The 26268-nt window shown below is 39.0% G+C and overlaps 1 protein-coding gene across 3 annotated transcripts in view; it reads left to right on the top strand.

Moving 5' to 3' along the window:
• FAT3 (FAT atypical cadherin 3) overlaps positions 1-26268 on the top strand; it is a 2670157-nt gene that overhangs the window by 242496 nt on the left and 2401393 nt on the right. For all 3 annotated transcript variants that reach the window (XM_044072199.1, XM_044072198.1, XM_044072200.1), the window contains exon 2: positions 22456-25761. In XM_044072199.1, coding sequence (XP_043928134.1) covers positions 22473-25761 — 3289 coding nt within the window. In that variant the 5' untranslated portion in view covers positions 22456-22472. The remainder of the gene's footprint in view (positions 1-22455; positions 25762-26268) is intronic.

The raw sequence follows: 26268 nt of genomic DNA, 5'->3' as shown, positions 1-26268 counted from the left end.
CATCTGTCATCTGGTATGTGATCGAATGCCAGTTTTCAAGTCAGCAGAATGTTGAACCAAAATGTATCAACTACACTACAGTGAATGGGTAGTGTAGTTCGAGTATTTGGGTTCGACATTGTGCAGGGAGATTGACGATCAGTGAGGAACAGGGAATTAGCCCATTTCCTCTCTGTAGTGTGATCTAAGAGTTGGTATATTTAATGTGCAGGGAGTGTGGGGGGCACAGGGGGGCATAGCCCCCCAGCAGAATAGTAGAATTAACATACCATTGACTGTAGAGTGTAACAGTAAGTTAATGTGCATAGCAGGAAATGAGCGACGTTGCCTCCTGTTATGTCGATTATATCGAACTACGGATGTCGATGTATTCATTTTTGTGTTGGTTCTTGCTTCAAAATTCCAAATTCAGCATTTTGGGTTGACATTCTGAATGATCAGCTGAAGTGAATTTGGAATTTCAGTAGTAAACACACACAGACACACTCACACACCCACACATATATATATATATATATATATATATATATATATATATATATATGTACACACACACACACACACACACACACACACATATGAATCCTATTTAGAAAGTTGACTTTTCAGAAAGTCAAATGTCAGATGCTCAAGAACATATGATCAACTTTATGAAAAGTTGAACTTCAGAAAACAACAAAATTCTGTTTTTCCGGGGGGAAAGCTCCCTGAACACCCCGTGTGGGAGGCTGTGTTCCCCACACCCCCTGCATATTATACATATGAACTCTGAGACTTCACTACAATGGGGAAAAGGTAAGTTCCCCGATCCCTACTCTACCGTGATATCAATTCAAAAGCTTCAACATTTCAGCAAATCAGATATATGGTCTTGTGTGTGTGTGTGTGTGTGTGTGTGTGTGTGTGTGTGTGTGTGTGTGTGTGTGTGTGTGTGTGTGTGTGTGTGTGTATAAATATATTGATGGCTTACCAGTTGTCCTTGAGCTGATCTGCAGAAGTGAGGAGCAAGAATTCTTTCGTTACTCTATTTGAGTGAATCACTCAAGCAACTTCACACTTTCTTATTAGTGGCTCAAAAGTTCCCTCCCTTCCTTCCTTGGTCTATTTTTTTTTTTTTTTTTTTTTTTAGGGCGACCACCTTGTGCCCCACCCTGTCTTCCAACTGGCTTTGTTTCAGCAGCCTCTTTATTCTGAGCAGGTTAGTTGTAGTATTAAGTCTTGGCAATGGCAAGCTGTGCTTAGGCTGGGAGGAACTCCCAAGGGCTTTATTATCAGGTTTGAGGCAGCTTGGGTTACACACTCGGACCTTAAACTTTTGCCAGAACTGGCTTGGTTACGCCAGCTGGCATAAGGATATGGTTCAATGAGTGTGTTATGATGTGGTTGACATGTTAGCTTCTTGTGGCATCAGTAAGTAGGCCAGATTCATTAACACCTGCACTTATGTGTACACTAAATGTACTTGAGCTGTATTCAAGAACATCCCTACCACATTTTTTGAGCTTTCTAGTTTCTCAAAGATTATAGTAAGTGTACATGTTGTTTTACACTTTGTGGTAACTTTTATGTATCCCCCCTCAATATTTACGGCTACAAGAAAAATCAGAAAGAAAACTAAAATTGAGAGGAAGAAGGTGTGAGCTTGGCTTGCATTGTCTGTTCACTCAGAACAATGTCCACTTTGTGCAGGCATTTAATGAATCCCAGGGGCTGTCTATTTTAAATCAGTACATGGTTGCAGTGTCATATTTGGTGTCTTTGTGGACTCAGCTTAGATGACAGATATATATATATATATATATATATATATATATATATATATATATATATATATATATATATAAACTTTGTCAACTAGTAATTTTATCAAAAGGGTGTAGTGGCTGCTTATTTTATCAAGCAGATGATTGATCAGGTGTGAAGATGTGATTGTGTGCATATTTCATTGAAAAGAGGAAGTATAGTGGGGGAAGATAATTGAATGGCTGCTGTGTGTGTGTGTGTGTGTGTGTGTGTGTGTGTGTGTGTGTGTGTGTGTGTGTGTGTGTGTGAGGTAGGGTATGGACTAAGGTAGGTGGTATGTTTTGAGCTGCATATATGCAGTTTGTGAATCTGTCTGCTAGTGTTACTGGTTAAGGTTAAAGTAAGGGTTAGGGAAGAGGAGAGATGACGTTCAGTGTATTTGTGATGCATGTCTGAGACTGTCTTTTCTTGTGGTAATGGTATGGAAAGTGTTTTTACAAAGTAAGAGGTTGGACTCAGATGAGGGGCATAGTTAGGAAAAGCGTGTATTAGTAAGATGAAGCAGGGGGCCATCCTTAACCTAAACTTGACACGTTTTCCTTACATCTTCACTATTCAGACAGATTTGGTTGGAAAGAAATTACATAATTATAGGTTTTCAGTTTGAGTGATTTTATTATTACTTTTTTTCAGGGGGTTGACTTTTTGAAATACACTTATTGAGCATTTTGCATTCAGTGCTTTTGCATTTTGCGGTAATGTCATCTATCTGTATGTGTGTGTATGTGTGAGTGTGAGTGTGCCCATGCATGTGTGTTTGTATCTTTTTTTCTTGCAAAGTAAGGTTCTGAGTTGTCCCTTTAATATATTGTCACACTTTCTTCATATTATTAGAAGTATGTTATTACCAAATTTGCTTGTCCTACCCTTTCTGTTCCAGCAAATCAGTAGTGATGACTCTTTTGGAGAAGTTCCATTTCATGCTGTCAAATATCCACTAAAACACAATAATTTTGCTGTCTTGTAATGCTCAGTTCTGTGCTGAGTTGAACTGTCCTCCCTCCCTCTTCCTGCATGGGTTTTTACTGGGTGGTCTGGTTTCTTCCCACATCCCAAAGACATGTTACAGGTGAAGTGATGATCCTCATAACTGCCCATAGGTGTGCATGGAATGCCAGATGGTGCAAGTGTTTGTCTGTGTGTGTATGCCCTATGAGACACTGGTGTCCTGCATGGTGTACATGCAATGCCAGATGATGCAAGAATTTGTCTGTGTGTGTATGCCCTATGAGACACTGGTGTCCTGTATGGTGTATATGCAATGCCAGACGGTGCAAGTGTTTGTTTGTGTGTGTGTGTATGCCCTATGAAACACTGGTGTCCTGTATGGTGTACATGCAATGCCAGATGGTGCAAGTGTTTGTGTGTGTGTGTGTGTGTGTGTGTGTGTGTGTGTGTGTGTGTGTGTGTGTGTGTGTGTGTGTGTGTGTGTGTGTGTGTGTGTGTGTGTGTGTGTGTGTGTGTGCACCATATGAGATACTGGTGTCCTGTATGGTGTACATGCAATGCCAGACGGTGCAAGAATTTGTCTGTGTGTGTATGCCCTATGAGTCACTGGTGTCCTGTATGGTGTATATGCAATGCCAGATGGTGCAAGTGTTTGTTTGTGTGTGTGTGTGTGTATGCCCTATGAAACACTGGTGTCCTGTATGGTGTACATGCAATGCCAGATGGTGCAAGTGTTTGTCTGTGTGTGTGTGTGTGTGTGTGTGTGTGTGTGTGTGTGTGTGTGTGTGTGTGTGTGTGTGTGTGTGTGTGTGTGTGTGTGTGCCTATGAGACACTGGTGTCCTGTATGGTGTACATGCAATGCCAGATGGTGCAAGTGTTTGTGTGTGCCCAATGAGACACTGGTGTCCTGTATGGTGTACATGCAATGCCAGATGGTGCAAGTGTTTGTTTGTGTGCGTGTGTGTGTGTGCCCTATGAGACACTGGTTTACTGTACATGCAATGCCAGACAGTGGAAGTGTGTGTGTGTGTGTGTGTGTGTGTGTGTGTGTGTGTGTGTGTGCGTGTGTGTGTGTGTGTGTGTGTGTGTGTGTGTGTGTGTGTATGTGTGTGTATTCCCTATGAGACACTGGTGTCCTATATGGTGTACATGCAATGCCAGATGGTGCAAGTGTGCATCTGTGTATGCCCTATGAGAAACTGATGTCCTGTATGGTGTACATGCAATGCCAGATGGTGCAAGGGTGTGTCTGTGTATGCGCTATGAGACACTGGTATCCTGTATGGTGTACATGCAATGTCAGACAGTGCAAGTGTTGTGTGTGTGTGTGTATGACCTATGAGACACTAGTGTCCTGTATGAGTTTAGCTTCTTGCAACAGCACAGATATGCAAGTCAACCACCTGAGACTTGTGTCAGTACATTCCAGAGAAGAAGTGGTCACGGCTTCTTGCAGTTTCTGACTATGAGTTCGCACAAGTGAGGTGGGATTAACTTAAATGTCCTGATGTAATCCTACAGTGACTTCTCCTCAAATGACTAGTATTATAAGTATACTTACTCACAGTGATACTGTAATTGCATTTTAACAATCTAAAATCCTTAAAAGAGTAATGTAGTGAGCTAACGTTTAAGATGTCTATGGCCTGTCTGCCCAGTGCTTTCTTTCTGAAGGCACCAGAACTGTTTCTCCACACTTAAGGACAGCCACGTCTACATGTCATCTTAGATGGCAGTGATTCTGACCTGTTGTACTATACAGCCTTATAAATTATGCACACTAGGCAGGAAAAGAGCCAGAATACGACCTTACTGTGGTTGTGGTGTTACAGAAAAGGCATGTCAAGCTAGATGTATTACTACACATACATTGCACTTTTATGGCATGGTCTGTGGTGTTTTCTCTTGAATCACTTTGTGTTCTTCACCCTTCCTAATTTGTACTGCTACTGTGACCAGCTCTGCAAGAAAATGGAAAACAAAATAGTTACAGACAACAAACATGTAGGGACATTGACATGCAATATCTGAAGAAGTAAGAGAACTGGGATTCAAATGAAGAAAAACAGAATTTCCATTATTATATTTTGAAATTCAAAACAAAGTGAGATCCTCTGAACATATTTCTGGGTAAGAATAAAGACAAGATGCTTCTAAGCCTAGCTTCTGACCTGAGTCCGGACTATTATTCCAGCAGGACTAATACGAAATGAGCTGTTTATCCCATTAGCTGAATTCCTCTGAGTCTATGCCTCGTGGAGCCCACAACAGCCATTATTGATGCCACTTGATAGGAAAAAGGCTGGATACTCAGAAGCATCACCTCCTTACCTATAGGGTACTATTTTTCAGGTATTCTCTGGGTTATCAATGACTTGTTAGACATTTTAGTGCTTTCCCCACTGTGTGCGCGAGTGCACGCACACACGCACCCACACATGCATACGCAAAAATAATAAAAAGTGTGCTATTTTCTGTTTGGCTGTTACTCTTAGACTGGATTTTGACACTTGACTTACCCCAGGAAATAAGAGATATGCAAGTATCCCTTTTCCTGAAGAAAATTATATTAGAAATATTTATAAACCATTTCTGTGAGGAAGCATATATAAGACATGGGGAAAGGTCGTCTTTGGCTGCCTTTCTATCAAATGATAATGTTTTTGCTATGCATACTAAAACATTAGTCGTTAGTACAAAAATGCAACGGTATATGAAATCTACAAAAATCTAAAAAAGAACGCTGGGTGAAATACTAGTCTTCCTGGGTTATACTACATTATCCTTATTTTATAAAGATGTTGTTTATTTATATATGGGTCCTTTGTGTTCTTTCTAGCCCATTGTCCATCTAAAATGCAACAGTTAAAAGTAGGAGCTGTATCATTTTGCGTTCCCTCTAATTACATCTTCTCCATAAGAATGACTGTAGTAAAAATTGTTTTTACCTTTCATTGTTTGTTATTTTCAGCCTGTAATTAGAGACTACAAACTTTCCCTTCAACCTCCTGCTTAGAGGATTCCCCTTTTGCTTTATTGTCACTGTTAAATGGATAAATGCAATTATTCTGGAAAGGTAACAACATTTTATGAGGTCTAAGTATTTTTCAGTCTTTTATATTGTAATGTAATACAGCATATGTAAGGATCCCAGAAATAGCAGTGCATTTGTGCGATTTAGTCATTAAGCAAGAGAGGATGGAATATCATTTATGAAGTACTGTCATTTTTTTAGTAGGACTATAAGGAAAAATTATAAAGTGAGTGTTAAAATGTGCCAAATTTAGAGCACTTCAGTGATTAAAGTTACTTTCAGTCAGCTATGAATCACTGTTTCTGCACTTGATTAAGTAAGTATTGGATGAATGAATTCTGCTTCAAAATCTAGAAATCAAAAATCTGCCACATACCAACCACCAAACATAAGCACCAAAGTAGTTTTTTTCTCTGGAGGTGACAAGCCCCCCTACAATCCCACATGGGAGCTTCATCCCCAGAACCCCCAAAAGTATATATTGTAAATCCAAGGCTGAATGATCTAAGGCAACACGTTTATGAAAAACTGAACTGGGTTTTTTGATTCTAGTTATGAGATCTGACATTTCTACAACAGCTATGCTTGAAAACTGGATGAAAGCAGTCTATTATAACTGTTATCATTTCAGAGTATTGCATTTACATAGTTTGGTAGAATATACATATGTTTGTAAACTTTCAGTATAGACTCAGGTTAGACGTGTTAACACATTGCCTGGTTTAATTTAGGGTATGTAAATGTGTGTATTATGTTTCGGGAAATGTGTTGTAATAAAACTTTATTATACAAATACATTTTATTAGAAGGTTTTCTGAGTAAGCCTTGCTTGAAAGTATAATTATTGCAGGAATTTGCAGCATGTGAAAACTCCATAGTTTTTGCTGATTGTTATTAGTTTTTCTTGTACTGGGTACTGTTAGGTAATAATAGGTAGCTGTCTGCTTACAAGACAGTATACAGAATTCTCCAGAGTATCTGGCATACCACCATTTTAGTAAAACATTGGCCATTTCCAGCCATCATTACAGTTAATTACCCAAGCCTTGTATTTTTCCCTTTCTCATTTAACTTCAAAAGAAAGTTTTAGATTTTTTTTAATTGTTTTAAAGATTATCTTTTTGGCCTTTTCAAAGCCATGCCATAAGCATGTCTTCCTTCTTCACAGGTTATGTGTATACTTATTATGGTTTATTGACTGGGTGAGTTCTACTAGTAAAAGGGCCCTTTTCAGGATAGGATCATACAGTACAACTCTCAGATTATAAGTAAACAAGACAAGTTAGTGCTTATATTAAACAAAGATCAATGTTCATGTTTTTGCAAGAATGAAATTGAGGTAAGGCCAGTCTTTTGTCTTTGCTTGGCAAACTCAATTTTGGATGTGTGGTAGCATAGTGTATGAAACAAGTAGATTTATATGGGCCTGTCTTACAAAGGAAGCTGTCCTGAGAGGATACTGGTACAAGTCAAGGAGTTCTAATTTGTACTAGTGGTTGATAGCAGGATATATGGGTCTATATCATGTTGTTGAACTTTAAGTTCGAACGTCATATGGTCAAGTCGACATCATATGATCGAACTTTTAAAAGTTTGAACGTTTCAACGGACAGCTCTGTACAGTGTGGAATGGGAAGATTTCCATTTTCTGCACTGTAGTGCGATCTCAGAGTTGGTATATTTAAAGAGCGGGGGGTAGGGGGTGCAGGGCGGCTTGCCCCTTTCTTAAACCATTCAGGTAGAATTTTTCTTTGTTTTATTTTTTTTATTAATTTTCAAACTTTTAAAAGTTTGATAATATGGTGTCGACCATATGACGTTCGAACTTAATGGTCAGAAGGACTTGCATTGTGTCTTTGTGGACTTGGAGAAAGCATATGACAGGGTGCCTAGAGAGGAGTTGTGGTATTGTATGAGGAAGTCGGGAGTGGCAGAGAAGTATGTAAGAGTGGTACAGGATATGTACGAGGGTAGTGTGACATTGGTGAGGACTGTGGTGGGAGTGACAGATACGTTTAAGGTGGAGGTGGGATTACATCAAGGATCAGCTCTGAGCCCTTTCTTATTTGCAGTGGTGATGGACAGGTTGACAGATGAAATCAGACTGGAGGCCCCGTGGACTATGATGTTTGCAGATGACATTGTGATATGTAGTGAGAGTAGGGACCAGGTTGAGGAGACCCTGGAGAGGTGGAGATATGCTTTAGAGAGGAGAGGAATGAAGGTCACCAGGGCTAAAACAGAATATATGTGTGTAAATGAGAGGGAGGGTAGAGGAATGGTGAGGATGCAGGGAGTAGAGTTGGTAAAGGTGGATGAGTTTAAGTACTTGGGATCAACAGTTCAGAGTAATGATGAGTGTGGAAGAGAGGTGAAGAAGAGAGTACAGGCAGGGTGAAATGGGTGGGGAAGAGCGTCAGGAGTGATTTGCGACAGACTGGTACCAGTAAGAGTGAAAGGGAAGGTCTACAACAGAGTAGTGAGACCAGCTTTGTTATATGGGTTGGAGACGGTGGCATTGACAAAAAGGCAGGAGTCAGAGCTGAATGTGGCAGAGTTAAAGATGTTAAGATTTGCACTGGGTGTGACAAGGATGGGCAGGATTAGGAATCACTATATTAGATGGTCAGCTCAGGTTGGACAGTTTGGAGACAAAGCAAGAGAGGCGAGATTGTGTTGGTTTGGACATGTGCTGAGGAGGGATGCTGGGTATATTGGGGAAAAGATGATAAGGATGAAGCTGCCAGGTAAAAGGAAAAGAGGAAGGCCTAAGATAAGGTTTATGGATGTGGTGAGAGAGGGCATGCAGGTGGTTGGTGTGAAAGAGCATGATGCAGAGGACAGGAAGAAATGGAAACAGATGATCCACTGTGACGACCCCTAACGGGAAGAGCTGAAAGAAGATGATGATGATTAAAAAAAATTCTAATAGGAAAATGTTTTGTACTCAATGTCCAGTCTAGTTAAGCATCTCAATAAGAAGCTCAATATTTTAAGCATAACAGTGCAGTATTCTTTTTATGTTATAATTGTGGTATTTTCATATATTTATTAGATTGGGTTACCCTCCTTCTCCCCTTCTCTTTCCTGCCAAAAGCAGTTTCTAAAATCACCATTAGCCATTCCAGCTAGTTGTCAGCATTTTTTGCAAACCACCAAAACTGATGGCAAACACCTGCTTGAATACATGACATACATGATGCTATACAAAAAAGTCATCAACTATTTTTATCTTTCAAAAAAAAAAAAAAAAGAAAGAAAAGAAGGCCTGTTAATGAATAAACCAACCCTTTCTTGGTGGTTGGCAGACTGCAGTGCCTTTTGCTATGACAAATGCAGTAAAAGAAGGCCTGTTAATGAATAAACCGACCCTTTCTTGGTGGTTGGCAGACTGCATTGCCTTTTGCTATGACAAATGCAGGAAAAGAAGGCCTGTTAATGAATAAACCGACCCTTTCTTGGTGGTTGGCAGACTGCATTGCCTTTTGGTATGACAACTGCAGTAAAAGAAGGCCTGTTAATGAATAAACCGACCCTTTCTTGGTGGTTGGCAGACTGCAGTGCCTTTTGCTATGATGAATGCAGTAAAAGAAGGCCTGTTAATGAATAAACCGACCCTTTCTTGGTGGTTGGCAGACTGCATTGCCTTTTGCTATGACAACTGCAGTAAAAGAAGGCCTGTTAATGAATAAACCGACCCTTTCTTGGTGGTTGGCAGACTGCAGTGCCTTTTGCTATGATGAATGCAGTAAAAGAAGGCCTGTTTATGAATAAGTCGACCCTTTCTTGGTGGTTGGCAGACTGTATTGCCTTTTGCTATGACAAATGCAGTAAAAGAAGGCCTGTTAATGAATAAACCGACCCTTTCTTGGTGGTTGGCAGACTGCATTTCCTTTTTCTATGACAAATGCAGTAAAAGAAGGCCTGTTAATGAATAAACCGACCCTTTCTTGGTGGTTGGCAGACTGCATTGCCTTTTGCTATGACAACTGCAGTAAAAGAAGGCCTGTTAATGAATAAACCGACCCTTTCTTGGTGGTTGGCAGACTGCAGTGCCTTTTGCTATGATGAATGCAGTAAAAGAAGGCCTGTTGATGAATAAACCGACCCTTTCTTGGTGGTTGGCAGACTACATTGCCTTTTGCTATGACGAATGCAGTAAAAGAAGGCCTGTTAATGAATAAAGCGACCCTTTCTTGGTGGTTGGCAGACTGCATTGCCTTTTGCTATGACAAATGCAGTAAAAGAAGGCCTGTTAATGAATAAAGCGACCCTTTCTTGGTGGTTGGCAGACTGCAGTGCCTTTTGCTATGATGAATGCAGTAAAAGAAGGCCTGTTAATGAATAAAGTGACCCTTTCTTGGTGGTTGGCAGACTGCAGTGCCTTTTGCTATGACAAATGCAGTAAAAGAAGGCCTGTTAATGAATAAAGTGACCCTTTCTTGATGGATAACAGACTGCAGTGCCTTTTGCTGTGACAAATGCAGTAAATGTCTCCAGGTCACAGTAAGAGCTCAGTCTCCTAGGGAAACCCTACTTTCCAGGCATTCCCCTAGGCATCCCTTAGGGTTTCCATGCTCATGGGAAAAACCTTTCCACTTTCCCAGGATAAACAACTGGCCTGTATCTGCTTGCTACCCTTCCATGACCTGGGTTGTCTTGAGTAGAGGAAAGTGCTCTATTCATATGCTATCTGGCTAGCTATGGCCTGATTTTTTTTAGTTACCAGACATAATTCACACTTGACCTTAGTGACTTTTGAGTTGTAAATATCCATTAAAACATCTATACACACATGCCCTTGTGAGCCAATGCCTGTGCGTGTGCGTGTGTGTGTGTGTGTGTGTGTGTGTGTGTGTGTGTGTGTGTGTGTGTGTGTGTGTGTGTGTGTGTGTGTGTGTGTTGGGTATCCTTATCTTCCTTAGCCCTTTTGGTGACGAGTTTTCCCAGTGGCACCAGTGGATGAGTTTGAAATGTCACCAGTTTCCCAGTAGGCAGCAGTCAGTTTCTTACTTGCATATACAGATCTGATGGCTATGTTTGCCTTCTTCACTTGTTCATGAACAATGTATCCCACACTCGAAAGAGCAGATCTTCCTCAGCAACCCCATAAATAAGCACAATGTGCTTCTCAGCAGATCGTGTACTTTTCTTGCAGTCCATAACAATACGTATAAATCACGTCTGTATACAGTAACACAACAAGAACTACATGGAGTGAAGCATAAGTGCAGAAACATTTTACCCATGATGGGCTGCTTTTGAGGTGGGTGCATCACTTGTTTGTATCATTTTAATATGAAATAAACATTCCAGAAGTTAGTAAAAACATTCAGGTAAAAGTATAGGCAACACTCTCATGAATCCTAAGTTCTGGAGGAATGGCATAGCATAACATTCAAGCAGGGCTACAGATCCTGCTTCTTCATCTCTCCTTTAAAGAGCTGGTCCCTATTGAAGCAACTGGCCTTCATGTTTCGCCTCTGTGCTTGTAGACTGACAGTGTTGAAGTTCATCCTTTGGTTAAACTCCTTTCTTTGTAGGTCCATACCTGCAGAAGGATTCTGAAGCTTCAAGTCTGCAACCACAGGAATTTGTTTTGACCCCTTCATGAGGTAGAGTTCCTTTACCTAGGTCTATCATCTCCACAGAAGGATGTTTTGATTTTCTTTGAGTTGTTGCATTCTTCTCCATATTTGCTTGTAGGGGGGGTTAACAAATTGAAGAGAGACAGAGAGAGTGATAGAAGTTCTTCGGTCCTTGCAGCACACCATTTTCCCTGGTGTTACCTGAGTTGCATTGGCTTACCTAGATAGTCCATCTCCCAGGCTTCAGACAGGAAAAATTGAAACTATGTTCTCTTCACCACTGGGCAGATCTCACCACTCTCCCTTTGAGCAGTCAGAGTTTTTTCTTCTCTCCAGGCATTGCTTCTACCATTGCTTGCTTTAGAATGTTTAATTGCAGACATTAATACCTTGATTGTTCATTTGCAGGGTTCGACTTCTCCAAACATTGCTATCTCAAATGCAACTTTGGGGTTGATCATCTCATGGGGAAACTGTACCTCAGGACTGCATATGGTATTCTGACTCCTTTCACCCAGGTGGCTTACTACTTGGAATGCCCCTCCAAATATAGGCCCCATTAAGGAGGATCCTTGATGTTAGATGTAAAAGTGATGTTCTTACTCTTACTAGATACCTGTTGAAGTTCAGAAGGTTATAACCTTGATTTTTTTGAACTGGAATTGTGGACTTGCAAGTGTGAATGTGAGGGAATGTGGAATTCAAGTGAGCACTTAAAATATACTTTCTGTGACTTCCAAAATGGTTTTGCTGAAAGTCACATTCAACGAACCTAAAAACGCATTTTTTGCAGGCAGGACTTGCTGCGCTTGTGTATACAAATTCGTCAACCATCTCCAAATAAATACAAACATCTAAATACACCATATTTCTGAAACTCTATAAAAAATCTTCTTCAGTTGTTTTTCTGTAAAATAAATAAATAAATAAATAAATGAATAAAAAAATAGCTGTATCATGGCCTTCTTGGTTAAAACATTAATTTCAGTGCAGCACACAAGCAGAAAGGAAAGGAAAGAAACAGCCCCCCATTTACCTCAATAAATTATTAAACCAATAATATAGTTTTAAATAGAATACAAGTATGTTAGACAGAATACAAGAATATAAAAAAAAGTTCTATGAAAGCCATCTCATATTAAGATCATTATTCATCCCTGTAGGAAATAACAAACCATATGGGAAAAAAAACACCAAGCCTCTCTTTATCTTAAGATTAGGAAAGGACTTAACATGTAAGCTTTTTGAGAGAATATCACACACAACTTTAGCATCAGATTTCTGTCTGGGCAGATGTTTTGAAACCAGCTTAGTGAATTTTTATAATAATGTGATTTGTGCATCTGGTGAAAGTCTACCAGAGCTAATTGTGTATCTAGACCTCATGAAAACTTTTGATTCTGTCTTTCCTTTCTCTATGCTAGAAATGCCATTGAATCTAAATACACTTTTATTTAGTTTATTTATATTTGTTCACTTGGGTAGAATACTGATCCACACAGAAATTTTTCAAACTCTGCTAGGGATTACTGTCTGGTCAAGTGATGTTGTCAGAGGCACAAAGTAGGCAAATAGAGACTGAAGGAACCAAACCTTGAACTATAGGAAATGGCAAGTTAAGAACTTATAGTTTTAATCTCCTGCAGTATAGTGTTGGGAATTAAGAGTACCCCAAGGCTCTGTCCTGGACCATTATTTGTTTAATCTCTTTATGCCAGCCTTTACCTTGTCTGACTGTGAATGAACTAGCAAATTTGCTGATGACAGGAAATTCAGGTCAATAGTAACATGCCTAGAAAATCAAAAGCAGTTGCACATTATCTAGAAATTTCCCCAGTTGGTAATGTAGAAAAATGTTTTGTTTTGTGTTTTAATTAAAAAAGTGTATTGTATTACACACTGACAGTTGAACAGGTACTATCTATTTTCAATCAAAAGTGAAAATTTACAAAAGGTTGCTGGTCTTAAGATCAAGGAATATTAGTGACTCTTTCCTCATCTATTATGCCACATGTGAGCAGCACAATACCCAAGAAATGCTACTTGGTGATGTGCCACGTGTGAGCACAATAGGTAAGACATCTACTTGGTGATGTGCCACGTGTGAGCACAATAGGTAAGACATCTACTTGGTGATGTACCACGTGTGAGCACATAGCTAGGACATCTACTTGGTGATATGCCACATGTGAGCACAATAACTAGTACATTTACTTGCTGACATATGTGACATCTTTTGTACAGTCTTATCAATATGCCCAGATATTATGTAAAGCTATTTAAAATAATGGTTAGCCCACATACTAAGTTGAGGTCATTTATCATGTTTACAGCTTCACTGAGATTTAGAAACTGGAAAGCATACAAAGGCACTTCACTAAGAAGAGAAAAATTTTATCAAGAAAAGATTGGGATTTTGGAGATATATGGGTGGCACAGTGGTGCAGTGGTTAGCTATGTCACCTCACAGCAAGAGATTCTCCAGTTTGATTCTCAGCTGGGGTGCCTTCTGTGCAGAGTCTGCATGCCCTCCCTGCTTTCCAGTGGATTTCCTCTGGGTGCTCTGGTTTCTACCCACATTCCAAAGACATATCTGGAGCATTTCTCCCTGGGCCTGTGCTGAAAATGGAGTCTGTCCCAGTTGGACTTTCCCAATAAACAAATGTTAAATAAATATTTTTTTAATCATTGGATATAGGCTTAGAGATGATATGTTACTGCTTAAAAAAAACTCTAGGAAGAAAACTTTACTGAACATCCTGGGACTTACTTTTTAAACTAGTCCATATGCTACAAGGATCAGTACTTTGATGGTGGAAATAAATGCATTTCATTCGGGTTTAAAAATGGACATCTTTTGCTTGAGAGGCTAAACACTGAAATAAATTATCATTAGCTGTTAGACTAGCAACAGATTTCCAAAATTTTAAGTTTTTGATTGATTACTGGTCAGATAATAGTTCACATAATCCTGATTACGTGTGGATTCAGACTCCTTAATGATATCGTGAGGTCTTCAGCCTACTCTTAAACTATAATATCTAAAAAGCAGGAGACCAAGATCCAATCCACACAAAGTTTATTGAGCGCTTTCATCTCTTGAATAGAAACATCTTCAGAATCTTTCAGATCCTGGTCTCCTGCTTTTTGGATATTACAGTTTGTGTGGAGCTTTATTTTCATTCTACCCTTAAACTATATTGTAATATTGCATTATATTATGATCCTATAATCACAGTATCATTCAGAATTATCTGAATTTATTTATTAACTCATTCACTCCAATGGAGCTCAGGAAGTTTGCACTGTAATTTCTAATGGGCAGAGCCTAAGCCTTTTGACAGAATCAAATGATGTCCTCACATTTCAAACAAATGTTCTCATCTCTGGAACCAGAGGGGTTATGAAAGAAGTATAAATGGCAAACCCTTCAGCACAAACTACTTTTATAGTGATAGCATTCTTTAGGTTCTAAGTCTTAAAATTAATTTTATAAGTCACAGTAAACACAGTAACTATTGCATTTGTAATATTTTATAAGCAACTTACAATATCTCAACAACCACCCAGGTTACACACATACTGTGAACAGAATTTTATTCACCTAGCCGAGGGTTTTTATATGAGGCTCAGGAGTTGTGTCTGTGTTACTTGGTTTTTGACCAACCAAGAAAGAAATCCAGGAACACCTCGTAGAGACAATAATTCAACTGTGCGATGTAATAGTGAAAAACAGGTTTAATACCAACACGAATCCTTAACAAAACAACTTGATGACAAGCGCTTTCGCCTGGACAATTCCAGGCTTTTTCAAGTCAGAGCAAACAAAGCTAACTGAAAAATACAATGCTTAAATAGCTGGATCACATGCTGAATTTAATTGGTACTAAAGACCAATTAAAAATTAATTAGGAAATTTTTTGAAATATAAAAAAGTTACTATCTTGATAACACTCATTAAAAACGCATAGTATTCAGTATGACACATATTAACAATCATAATGTTGTATACACTGTATGAAATATAAATCATGTAGTACATGGTATACAAATTGTGCATATACTAATGAATACTCCCTATCTACTTTAAAAACATCCAGAACTGCCACTAGTATATATATAGGTAAAATAAAAACAACAGTGTGTATCAAAAAAAAAAAAATTGTAAACAGACAGATTTCAACTGCTTACATGTAGGAAACGCACCACCGTGCTTAGTAAATGTGTTAAAAACTATTGATAACACTTAAATATGCTGCCAGCAAATGCTGAAAAACATTATAAAAAACTTTATAAAAAATGTACAAACTATAATCTGGCTCGTCTGAGCCTGAGGACGGATCCTATGCTTAGCGTCCCATTTATGCCAGGCAAACTGCCAGCTTTAGCTGAGAATCGAACCGGAGAGCGTCTTACTGTGAGGCGACAACGCTACTGCAGCACCACCACCTTGCTTTAAAAAACCTTTTCCATAACACTACCACTATACAGGATAGGATCAGACACAGAAACATGCACCAACAAGAATACACAGTACTAAAGCTATCCCCTTACCTAACCTGCCAGCACTCACACAAACACATTCCCAGCCCTAATACTAATGCACTTACCTCTATCTACATATTGAATTGTCAAGATTTTGACCTATCAACAACTTGATATGCCCCTTTTAAGTGACAGTGTTCTAAACCAACATTCCGAAAGGCAACTATATATGAATTTGTGTGTGTTTGTATTTATGTGTGTGTGTTCTTCACTGGAATGTCTCCCTGCATGTTTGGACAAGTTGGTTTTAATTGTAGCATCCTGTTTACCTGATGCATATCTGCCACTTTGATAGTCTCCTTTAGCGTTATTTTATCCCTTTGGTTTTACTTCTGAAGCTTGGTAGCTTCCATCCCTCTGCTCTTCAGTTAAAAGCAGCCCATACCACAAGCAGTCATGTGAAAATGCTATGTTAAGAATAAATTATTCCTGTTTAACACTTTCTGATATGTAGACAATTGTAGCAAGCCTGCCACCCACCGCATATGATACATACTAAAAAGCTGCTATTTAAGGTTCAGCATCAGCATCAACCTCCCCCCCCCCCTTTCCCAGTTTGTACAAGGGGTCAAGGTCTCTCATAAACAGTGACCAAATCACTTAGAGTCAGTTTTCTCATCACTGGTTGGCAAGCCTTGATGCATTTTTCTTCCATACCATATACACACACATATGTGCATGTGCAAATCACACCTATAGCCAGTTTAGAGTCTCTCATACGTCTAGTGCAAGGTTCTATGACCATAAATCCACAACTTCACTTCTTTTACATTCACAAAACAGAACAAAATAAGGGTCATGTTGCCAAGTGTTAGGAGTTAAACCAAAACTGCACTCCCTGGAAAACCTTCTATCACTAGAAGATGTAGATGTCTATGCAGTCACAGAAACCTAGTTGAAGACCTGAGAATAAACTAGCCTGTCAAGGCTATAATGCCTTCCACAACTTTAGACTGCAAAATAAATGTGTGAAAATAAAGGAGACAGTGTTTCAATCTATATTGGAGACAAATTCACCTCTCATCTAGTTAGACTGGACAACTGCATGGAGTTACTCCAGGTTACTGTGGGTAAGACCCCCATTCAAGTAATAACCAGTTATAGATTCCCTCCATAGGTCACGATGCCAGTGAAGCCTATTTAACCAAACTGGAGATGATCCAAATTTTACTGAACACACTGGTATGATGAATTTCAGTTATACCACCATCAACTGGGAAACCTAGGCTTGCCCTAACTCGCTAGTGCAAAAGTTCCTTGACTTTGATAAGTCAAATGCTCTGAAACAAATTGTCCATACCCCGATAAGGAGAACAAACATTCTGGATCTGGTTCTCACCAACATATCAAACAGATGCTCTGCCGCAACTGTTGGACCCTCATTAGTTAAAAGTGACCACAGATCAGTCACCTTCAAAATGGCACTAACACCAGAACTCACAAAGGGTGAAATCAGACTAAAAAACTTAAGGCAAACTATACTCTCCTAGATGGAGGTATAAATGAATTCCATGCCCCACCCCAAGCTGCAAGTGGTAACTATACCAAAGCTTATACTAAAGTTCTGTACAATCACTTGTGTAAGTGTATAAACTCAGCCGTACCAAAACGAATCAAAGCCAGAGCCCTAAATAAAAACAAGCTGCCATAATGGACATCCAGCATGAAGAAACTTTACAATAAATACAAAAAGCTGATGTCCAAGAAAACAAAGACAAGGCCCCAACAAGGGAAAAGCACCATCCTCAGCATCAACAGGCAAATAAGACAACTTGTCAAATCCTCCAAGGGCTCCTTTGAGAGAAACTTAGCAAGTACAGTCAAGGATAACCATACGGCCTTTTACAGCTATGTACATAACCTAAAGGGTCTACCCGAGCATGTGCAGAACTAGTGGCCAATGGTGTCACACACACTGACCCCACAGAGATAGCAAACCTACTAGTGGATACGTTTCATGAAAATGTCACTCCCTTATCCTCTCCTAACTTGCAACAAAACTCCCCCCCACCCTACATATCTGAACAGCAGGTCCTCAAAGCTTTGTCCAAGGCAAAAAACACAGCCACTATGGGACCAGAAGACATGCCATGCTATCTTCTAGATAGGCTAAGCCATGAACTAGCATCACTACTAAGTCCCATTTTCAAATCCTAGCCTAACCACAGGCTTTGTTCCTGTGGAATGGAGAATAGCAGCAGTTATTCACCTCCACAAAGGTGGCCTAGCAACAGACCCAGGGAATTACAGATCCATAAACCTGACCACCTTCATCTGTAAGGCCATGGAATGTATTTATTTTACATTTGGTTACCGGAAAGCCTGACTGGACACAGGTCCTTTTTCAGCAGAGGCCCAGGGAGAAAAGGTTCAATAGTAACAAATACATACAATAGAGAAACAAATACAGCCAAGTGAGATGCAAATACATACAAGATAGTGGTTTCTGTAGAGCAACAGTAATTTACATAAAAAATGGTCATTTACATTTAGTGGCTATATCCACATGATTATGTACAGTTAAGGTGAAACTACCATTAGTGGCAGATCATACTAGTAAAATAAGAGTAATGATAATAGAGTGAAAAGGAGGACTAGATTATCCAGGTGAGTTGCAGGTGCAAAATGTGACTAAGGACATTGATGAGGGCAAATCTGTGCATACAGCATACCCAGACCTGGCAAAGGCTTTTGACACAATCCCACATTCAAGCATTACCAATAAACTTGGCAAACTGAATGTAAGCCCCTTCGTTATTAGATGGGTTGCCAACTGGCTCACAAACTGGACACACTCTATCAAAGTGGGTGACTTCACATCAACCAGAAGACCTGTTACTAGTGGGGTGCCACAGGGTTCAGTGCTGGGCCCTGTACTGTTTGGTATATACTTCTCAGAAGTTTAGGTGAAAACTAAGGGGTTATGGCTGACCCAGTTTGCAGATGACTGCAAACTAGGTTAAACCATTGAATCCCCAAATTATGTCAGTATACTCCAAGAGGGTCTCGCACAGACCAACGACTGGTGTATTAGTCTTGGTCTCAAACTGAATACAAAGAAATGCATCATTATTCCCTTTGGCACAAACAATGTCCCCCTCACACTATCAAATCAACAACAATACCATTAGTACCCATGAATTTGTAAGGGACTTGGGATCACAAGTTTGTTTGTTTACTTATTTATTACATTTCTTTACTGGGTTATGTCTGACTGGGCCAGAAGCCCATTTTCAGTGGAGACCTGGGGAGAAAAGCTCCAGTTATACAGTTACAGTCTACTAATACTAAACATATTAACAAAATGCCAGAAAAAAATAATGCTATTGCACTAATATTTCTATAATACTATGACTATGGACATAAATTTGTTGTGTTTGAGCCATAGTCACAGTGTAATGAAGCTTGCAATATTAATTACTGTGAAAGACAAATACAGAAGGAGGTAGCAGAATACAAGGATATACAGTGAATTAGGAGATCTTATTGTATACAGAACATATAACAGTGGTAGATGTGGTTACAGATATAAGATCAGTAAGATTGTCTAGGACCTCTAGTAGTTGACTGTGACCTTAACTTCAACCGCTACATGTCTACTGTAGTCAGGAAAGCTTTTTACATGGCACACTTGTTTAGTAAAGGCAGTGCCCTGAGAGCAAAAGAAGTTATAATCCCCTATATTTGGCACTTATCCAGCCCATAATTGAGTATAATGCCCCATTTGGCATGTACAATACTAAACACCTGCAGCAATTAAAGAGACCTCAGAGGTTTCTAAAAAAGAAGATAAAGGGATTCCAGCATGTGACTTACACAGACTGAGTAAAGTCCCTGTCACTATATTCTGTATCATGTAAACTTCGTAGGGGAGACTTATGCATGGCCTACAGAACAGTTCAAGACCCAAACCTAATAAACTTGCTACATGTCTGTAAATCAAACAGGACAAGGGCTACCCATTCCAGTAACCTAAATATAGCCTGCGACTTAAATAGGACATGCTGGAGGGACAGGTTTATCTCCCAGTGACTACTGTGTCTTTGGAACAGGCTAGCAATTCATGTGAAACAGAGCACCTCTATGACACGTCTTCAACAGGAACCTGGACGAGTGGATGAGGCACCATAAATTCTTACCAGGGATAGAGCCCACAACCCTCCTGGACATGGGCAGTCATCACTAAATGCAATCTTGGGTACTAACTGCCATTTCTATGGTATTACATTCGGATGAAATGACTAGGCTTAAAATGACCTCCGGGTTGATAGCTTAGTAATTGCCTATGATCCTATGATCCTTAAAAAAAAAAAATGCATTTACATACTACTGCTGTCTCTCAGATCCCCATATTCTGCTCAACAGTCCCTGCGTATACCTGATTCTGTACATTTATCAGTCGATGAGTGTATTCATGGAAAGTCCCAGTTTTAAGTCAACTATTTTTCTATTGTTGTAGAATTTCATGTTTGTTTTTAGAATTGTTGATATTATTCCCTGCTCCTCCTGTACATTATGGTGACTTCTGATTGCTGCTAAACTTATGCAGCTGTTTCTCTTTATCGTCTTCTCTGGTTTATGCGTTTGCATTGTCCTTCCTGTTTCTCACTCCCACCAACCTCCATATTTTCCTCTGCTGTATCAGCACCTTTGTCACCTAGATTATTTGGGTTTTATTTTCCATTTATTCTCAATTGTTATATGTATTTTGCAGTGCTTTATCTGCCCCACAACTTCTTTTTTTTATTTATTTATCCAGTAGCTCCACATTCCATTAGTACCCTTCATCCAATAACCTGTAATAATTTGTTCCACTTTTTTCCATCACATGGATTCTTTATTAATTTATAATGTTGTATATCATGTAACTGGCACTTATTGTTAATACTGTTAGTTAATATTAACATACAATGACTGTCCACATAGTGAACATGCTTGCTAATCATTGTTTGCACTCAAGGGGGTATCCCCTGTACACTTGATAACACTGCCATAGACAGCACTGATCCCAATATTCACTTTTCTTGACCTAGATATGCCAGGTTGGCTTGGCATCAAGCAGTTTGATTTCTGATTCTCAGTTTTTTTCTCCATGTTCCCCTCTTCCTGAATCTTCAATACAGGGGTAAAAATTAGTATTTAGACTCTTTTTTATTTACAAGCTCGGTTTTAAGATATACTCACACTTGCTTCTTAATTTACTATGTAAGTGGTTTAACTATGAAGTCCAATCACAAACTAAAAGAGCTTCTTTACAGAATATGCAGTCCAAATGTTATTCAAACCATTTTTTGTAAACTTAATCTCATAGCTGGACTGGCCACTAATATGCACACAGGTTTATAGCTCAGAATTGCACTGGCCAGTAGTATTTTTTAACTGTATGCCTGACTTCTAATCTCATTCCTCCACTGTTACATTCATCAAAATACTTTATATATTGTTTGAAATACTTCTCATCCCATTTCCCTTTTCTGCTTCTTCTACAACTTTTTTTCTTCCATCTTAATTCTTGGTGAAATATCCCATTCTCAACATTGATTATTTTAAACCCTGTAGAGTTCTCACCATCCATCATGTCTCTCTTTCTGTCTTTCGTGATATTTTCTTAATTTCTGTCTTCCTTGGCCCTTCTTTTTCCATTCACTATTGCCTCCTATATAACCCAGCTAATACTTCCTTTTTAAATTACAGGTTAACAAGTTATCACAATTTTTTTTTTACTTTTGTTCAGTTCAGCACTCTGATCTACCTCTCGCAGCTTTTCATTTGATACTTCAAAATGATCTGTTGTCTTTCAAGCAATTGTAATTGCATCTGTAGTCCTTTGAGCTAGAAAGATCTTATCAGTGCCAGAATTTTATTTTTTTACACATTTTCGTTGTCTGTGACATGTTTATTGACTTCAGCATCCTATTGACAGAAAACCTTCTAGCACAGAACAAAGACCTTCCATGCTGTCCAAAGTCATATTTCTCAGCGTATTATAAATACTAAATTAGGATGTGACTGAATAGTTTTGGACTGCAGGATTGAACCACCCAGTTTATCCAAGAAACAAGCTGTAAATTACAACCCTGCTTTCCTTTGATAAATGATTAATAGGTTCAGAATGATCTACCTGCACAACAAAATGTGACAATATTTTAACCAGGATGTTTCTTATTGTCATATAGTGTTCTGTCGGTTAATCCAGCTTTGCTGGAAGATAAAATCAGGAAGAACTAGACAGTGTAGCAGTTTAAAGAAAGGAAGCTACTGGCCTACTATTGTTATATGTTTTTCTTTAACCTTCTACCAGTGTGTTGCTTCTGTGACTGTACTTGAAGATTTCAAGCTCCAAGAATAAATTCTTAATCCATTGCTGGTAACATAGCAATGACTATTTTTATTAAGTTTAGTTGACAGAACAAGAAACTGCTATGATAGCTCTGAGATCATTTGCTGAGTATGCTTTCAGAAAGTATGAAATTTGTAACTGGCATGTTGCAATCTGTTCCTTTTTTTTACACTGTTTCATTTCTTTTTTTTTTCAGGATGGAAGAATGAAGGAATGCATCTAACTATGGGCCACTGGGCAGGCTTACACAACTTTATACCCAGCCTTGCCCTCTTTCTGATATTTGCCCGCTATTGCCAAAGTCATCAAGAGTCACTCCTACTCCCATTCTTTCAGTTTACCCATCCTGTGTACAATGCTACGGTGTACGAGAACTCAGCCGCCAGGACATATGCCAACAGTAAAGTTAAAATGGGAATTGCACTGACAGACCTGTCATGGGATATTAAATACAGAATTGTCTCAGGAGATGAAGAAGGCTTTTTTAAAGCAGAGGAAACCATTATTGGGGACTTCTGTTTCCTAAGAATAAGGACTAAGGGTGGGAATTCGGCTATATTAAATAGGGAAATCCAAGACATGTATTCACTAACTGTGAAAGCATCGGTTAAAGGAGAAGACCTAGAAGCCTGGACTAAAGTGATTATACAGGTTTTGGATATGAATGATTTAAGGCCATTATTCTCGCCAACAACTTATTCTGTAACTGTTGCAGAAAATACACCATTAAGAACTAGTATTGCTCAAGTTACAGCTACAGATGCAGATATAGGATCCAATGGAGAGTTTTATTATTATTTCAAACACAAAGTGGAACTCTTTGCAGTTCATCCCACTAGTGGAGTTGTATCATTAAGTGGTAAATTAAACTATGATGAAAGAAGTAAGTTTGACTTGGAGATTCTGGCAGTAGACCGTGGAATGAAACTTTATGGAAACAATGGTGTAAGCAGCACAGCAAAGCTTTTCGTTCACGTTGAACGCATGAATGAACATGCCCCCGTCTTAAACATAGTGAGCCATACTCCTTCACCATTTGAAAAGGATCCAGTGTATGCAATTCTGACGGTCGATGACACGGATGATGGAATCAATGGAGAAATTGAATCTGTTTCAATTGTGGCAGGTGATCCATTAGAGCAGTTTGTTTTGCTTAAAGGAGGTTTGGGGACCAATGAGTACAGGATCAGGGCAGGAAAACCAGTGGAGTGGGATAATGTTCCATACGGTTACAATCTTACCCTTCAAGCTAAAGACAGAGGTTCTCCGCAGAAATTCTCTGCAGTTAAGTTAGTGCACATTACAAATCCAGATAAAGGTACAAGTCAGTTAAAATTTGAAAAGGCTATTTATGAAGCAGACATCACTGAATTTTCACCTCCTGGCATGGTTGTTACTGTAGTAAGGCTCAATCCACAATCTCAGACTGCAGAATATAAAATAATTCCAGGTACAGATTCTGAATACTTTAAAATAAATCCCAAGACAGGCTTGATCATTACTGCACGACCTCTAAATATCCTTGAAAAAGAATACCTTCAGTTAGATGTAACACACAAAGGGAGTGACCTAAAGACACAGGTCTTGGTTAAAGTGATCGATGCCAATGACCACACCCCAGAATTCAGGCAACTCACATATGAGGTATCTGTTAATGAAAGCATTCCAGTAGGTAGCAGCATTTTAACAGTTTTAGCGACAGATCAAGACAGAGGAGAAAATGGATATGTAACCTACAGCATTGCTAGTTTAAACCCACTGCCATTTACTATAAACCAGTTTACTGGATTAATAAGCACAAATGAAGAGCTGGATTTTGAATCTTCTCCAGAAAGTTACAGATTTGTTGTAAGAGCATCAGACTGGGGTTCCCCTTATCGTCGCGAAAGTGAGGTCAATGTCACCATCCATTTAGAGAATGTAAATGACAACAAACCTTGGTTTGAAAAGGTAGCATGTCAGGGAGTGATTTCACATGACTTTCCTGTCGGTGTGCAGATTGCAGCAGTTTCTGCTGTTGATGTAGATGAACTTGAGCTTGTGAAATACAAAATCATCTCAGGAAATGAGCTTGGGTTCTTTGACCTAAATCCAGACACAGGTGTACTACAGCTGAAGCTCTCATTGATAAATGTAAATCCAAAGAACAGTGCCTTTGATCTCAAGATAACAGCTACAGATGGAGAAAATTTTGCTGACCCAATGTTTGTTAATATTTCAGTTGTGCATGGAAAAGTGTCCTCAAAAAGTTTCAGTTGCAGAGAGACCAGAGTCGCACAAAAGCTAGCTGAAAAACTTCTAAAGAAAGCAAAAGCAAAGACAACAATGGACATAGATAACGGATTTCTTGATGTTTACTCTCTGAATAGACAAATTCCGCAGTTTGACAAATCTCTTCCTTCTGACCTGTTTGTCAGAGAAGACCTTTCTGTGGGCAGTAGTATTTTTAAGGTCAAGGCTTTTGATTCTGACTCAGGATTTAATGGTAAAGTTCTCTATACAATTTCTGATGGAAATACAGACAGCTGTTTTAAGATTGACATGGAAACTGGATTAATAAGTATTCTGATGCCGCTAGATCGTGAAAAGACTGACAGATATGTCCTTAACATTACAATTTTCGATTTAGGCAACCCTCAAAAAAGTTCCTGGAAATTGTTGACCATCTATATTGAGGATGTCAATGACAACAAACCTGTGTTTTTAAAAGACAGTTATTCAGTGACTATACTGGAAAGCACAGGTACTGGGGCAGATATTGTTCAGGTGGAAGCCAGAGATGCAGATATTGGATCAAATGGTGAAATATTTTACTCTATTTTAACAGATACTAATCAGTTTGCAATTGATAGCTCCACTGGAGTAGTATATGTGGCAAGTCAGATTGACAGAGAAGCTGTAGCAAATTATACTTTAAAGATAGAGGCAAGAGACCGAGCACAAAGTAGTCAGCAGCAGTTTGCAGTGGTCGATCTAAAGATTTTCCTGGATGATGTCAATGACTGCCCACCAGCTTTTATTCCCTCTAGTTATAATGTCAAGGTACTTGAAGATCTACCAGTTGGCAGTGTAATTGCTTGGCTTGAAACCCATGATCCTGATCTTGGAATGGGAGGACAGGTGCGATATTCTCTGGCAAATGATTACAACGGAAAGTTTGAAATTGACAAAGCAAGTGGTGCTATTCGACTGAACAAAGATCTTGATTATGAGAGTCAACAATTCTACAACCTGACTGTGCGTGCTAAAGACAAAGGCCGCCCTGTTTCACTGTCCTCTGTGTCCTTCGTGGAGATTGAAGTAGTGGATGTTAATGAAAATCTTTATGCACCTTACTTCTCCATCTTTGCTTTGACTGGATATGTTAAGGAAAACATGAGGATAGGGACAAGTGTCTTACAGGTCACAGCTAAGGATGATGACGAGGGAAGAGATGGGGATATTCAGTATTCGGTTAGAGATGGCAGTGGTCTTGGAAGATTTAGTATCGATGAAGACACAGGTAAGTCTTCAAAACAAAATTTTTAAGTCCTTTCTTCTGATTAAGTTCTTTATAGAACAACTTTTTCTACATAACGGTTTGTTAAATGTTTAGTTTTCATGCATCACACTGCTTCAGTCTAAAAACTGACTGGTTATTGAGACTTTGCTACAGCTTAATTGTTGCCATATCAGTTTAATGAATGTTAGTGACCATTCCTGCAGTGTTGCATAATATAAATGTTTTCTAGAATGTTGCTTCTGATAAGCAGCACTCATGGGTTTTAATATACGATGGTACATCAGGTCTGGTCTGAGTTTATATAAATGGCCAGAGCAGAGAAATGTTGTCACTAAGATGTCAACATTTAAACTTTGGCCTAAAATGTGAGCAAATGGAAATACTTAAGAAAGCTACAGAGCTTCTTTTCTTTTTTTCTTACTTTTTGTGTCCAATATCCCACTTGGCATCAAGCCACTGTCTCTTTCCTGAGAGCTGAAGAAGAAGTTGTGGTTATTATATTGAAGA

Source organism: Protopterus annectens, chromosome 5.part0 (genome assembly GCF_019279795.1).
Source record: "Protopterus annectens isolate FY-2018-M chromosome 5.part0, PAN1.0, whole genome shotgun sequence".
Taxonomy (NCBI): domain Eukaryota; kingdom Metazoa; phylum Chordata; order Ceratodontiformes; family Protopteridae; genus Protopterus; species Protopterus annectens.
This window is presented reverse-complemented; position numbering and strand designations above follow the sequence as displayed.